This window comes from Buceros rhinoceros, unplaced genomic scaffold (genome assembly GCF_000710305.1).
Source record: "Buceros rhinoceros silvestris isolate BGI_N320 unplaced genomic scaffold, ASM71030v1 scaffold2041, whole genome shotgun sequence".
Classification (NCBI taxonomy): Eukaryota; Metazoa; Chordata; class Aves; order Bucerotiformes; family Bucerotidae; genus Buceros; species Buceros rhinoceros.
The window spans coordinates 2461-4945 of record NW_010393450.1 but is presented as its reverse complement, the minus strand read 5'-3'; the positions used below and the strand labels follow the sequence as shown (position 1 = coordinate 4945).

At 58.3% G+C, this 2485-nt stretch overlaps 1 protein-coding gene across 1 annotated transcript in view; it reads right to left on the bottom strand.

Annotated features, from left to right (window-relative positions):
• Positions 1 to 789: 789 nt before the first annotated feature.
• The window catches only part of DNAJB13 (DnaJ (Hsp40) homolog, subfamily B, member 13), a gene marked incomplete at its 5' end in the record, with an annotated part of 4093 nt that continues 2397 nt past the window's right edge, over positions 790 to 2485 (bottom strand). The window contains 4 exons of the mRNA XM_010144836.1: positions 790 to 943; positions 1678 to 1754; positions 1844 to 1957; positions 2177 to 2290. Of these exons, the coding sequence (XP_010143138.1) occupies positions 790 to 943; positions 1678 to 1754; positions 1844 to 1957; positions 2177 to 2290 (459 nt within the window). The remainder of the gene's footprint in view (positions 944 to 1677; positions 1755 to 1843; positions 1958 to 2176; positions 2291 to 2485) is intronic.

The window sequence follows — 2485 nt, the reverse complement described above, 5'->3', positions numbered from 1 at the left end:
CTCCCTCCACGCTCTCGGCTTGGCGTGTCCCTACTCCAGTGGCACAGGAGGGTGGGGGAGAGGCTGAAGCCCTGATTTTCTCCCCATTTTGTTCCTGAAAAAGCTGCAGGATAGTGGAGGCAAAAACCGGTTTGTGGAGGCCACATGCGTATGAAACGGCCCACAGAGCCCCTAGAACTCCAGGCAGTGCCTGGGGCAGGGCCCCAGCTCTCCTTAACAGGACAAACCCCCTCGATTTTTGTCCCCTTCTGCACCAAAACCCTTCCATGGGCTGTAGAAGGGTGGGGGCAGGCCCCAGGGACCCGGTGGTGACAGCTGCAGCACTGTGGCCCTGACCACTCTGAGCCCCACAGGAACATCCCCCCACATTGCCCATGCCTCAAACACCACCTGGGGAGCGGTGAAGTCCCCGGCTCCGCAGGGCTCACAAATCCCACCAGAGCTCTTGCTTCGGCAGGATTGTACCCTTGTTCCTGCAGTTTGGCTCCTGGAACTGTCACCTACAAGCAGCTGAAATGGGGCCACAGGCAGGTCCCCTCCTGAGCTCGACGCTGCCATCGCCACCTTCCCCGGGGCACCTCTCTCGGCCACTCGCCTCTGCCAGCGCCCAGCCACGGAGGAAGCTGTGGAGCAGTCCTGAAAGCTCGAGGGATCCAGTCCCAGGAGAAACAGCCTGAAGGGTGCTGTCATTTAGGGTGATCCCGTGGGTTAGGGCGCTCGGTACTGGGACCAACATCTACTGGTCACAGAGCTTTATGGGTGGGAGGAGAGCGGGAAGGCCGTGGTCCCCTAGCAGAGCAGGGCGCTTCTCAAGAGCATTTTCTTGTCAGGCGTGAGGTTCTTGGGGAAGCAGATGTTGAAGTAGATAAGGAGGTCGCCCTTGCGCCGGGGGTCCTGGGGCAGCGGCATCCCCTCCCCAGGCACCACTTTGCAGTATCTGGGGCTGCAAAGCGAAGGAAGGGGCTGAGAGGAGCCACGCATACAGCACCATGTGCAGAGCCCCACATGCAGAGCCCCACGTGCAGCCCCCCACACGCTTCTGAGTGGCTTTCCTAGGGCACGTTTCTTCCTCCAGCTTCAATTGGTGGCATGTCCCACCCTTGCAGCCTTGTCCCACCCTTGCAGCCTTGTCCCACCCTTGCAGCCTTGTCCTGCCACGTTCCTTGCTCCACAGGCTGCAGAATCCAGCTCTCGCCTCACTCCTGTCCTCCACCCACCAGGCCAAGGCCTCTCTCAGCCTCCACTATAGCAACATGGCCCCAAACCAGACAAGTAGCCCGTGGTGGGCAGCCTTCTCCTCCAGGCTGGGACCCTCCAACGCCAAACCTGCTGGAAAAGCTTTTGAAGCCCCCCAGTCTCCTGTCCTCCACCCACCAGGCCAAGGCCTCTCTCAGCCTCCACTATAGCAACATGGCCCCAAACCAGACAAGTAGCCCGTGGTGGGCAGCCTTCTCCTCCAGGCTGGGACCCTCCAACGCCAAACCTGCTGGAAAAGCTTTTGAAGACCCCCAGTAATTGAAACAACGAGGATGTGGCTTGGGAGCTCTTGCTGAGGAGGAACAGACCAACGCTGAGGTTCCTCCCAAGCACCCATTCACCTCCTTGGCCTCCAAACTCTGGAAAAAGGCCCCGTCCACCCACCTGAACCCACCAGCAGCTCGCCCCATGGACACTTACTCCACAATGTCGTTGATGGGGATATTCAGCAGCCTCCCGTCCAGCGTCCTCACGTCCACTGTGAAGCCAACCAGCGCCTGCAAGGCACAGGGCGGGACAGGAGAAGCACTGGCAGCCCCACAGGGCAAAGCCAGGGCTGACTCCAGCCCCTCATGTGGCTCTTTACCTTCCCCAAGGGGATGGTGGCAACGTAAATGAGGTTGTCATCGGCTCTTTTAAACCTCGGGTGGAGTTTCTCTTGGACAACAAAGGTGATGTCAGCTGGGATGACGTTTGGGCCCTAAAATTGATGGAAAAAATAACGATCCTTGGAAATGGTTTGGTGTAAACCCCAAGATTTTCACAGGGAAAAGCTACACAAACGCCAGTCCTTCTCTCCCAGCTTTCAGCTGGCTGGGCACAGGGGAAAGGTGTGTTCTTCCCTTGAGAAAAAAACCTTAACAATGGGAAACCTGCAAAGAGTTGCCAGGAAACCTGGCCCAGAACGTCACATCATTACCTGGTCTCCTTCCTTCTCGAAGGTGATCCTGGTGCCCTGCTTCCAGCCTGGCTGCACGTCGATCGTCAGGATCTTATCTCGGATGCTGCTTGTTTGACCATCTTCGTTCATTACCTGGGGGTTAGAAGAGCTGGGTCATGGAACCACAGACTGGTTTGGGTTCAAGGGACCTCTCCAGGTCACCCAGTCCAACCCCCTGCAGGGAGCAGGGACATCTGCAACTAGAGCAGCTTGCTCAGAGACACAAGGGACAACCTGACCTGACATGGGGCCAGCCATGGGGCATCTGCGACCTCTCCGGGGGAACCA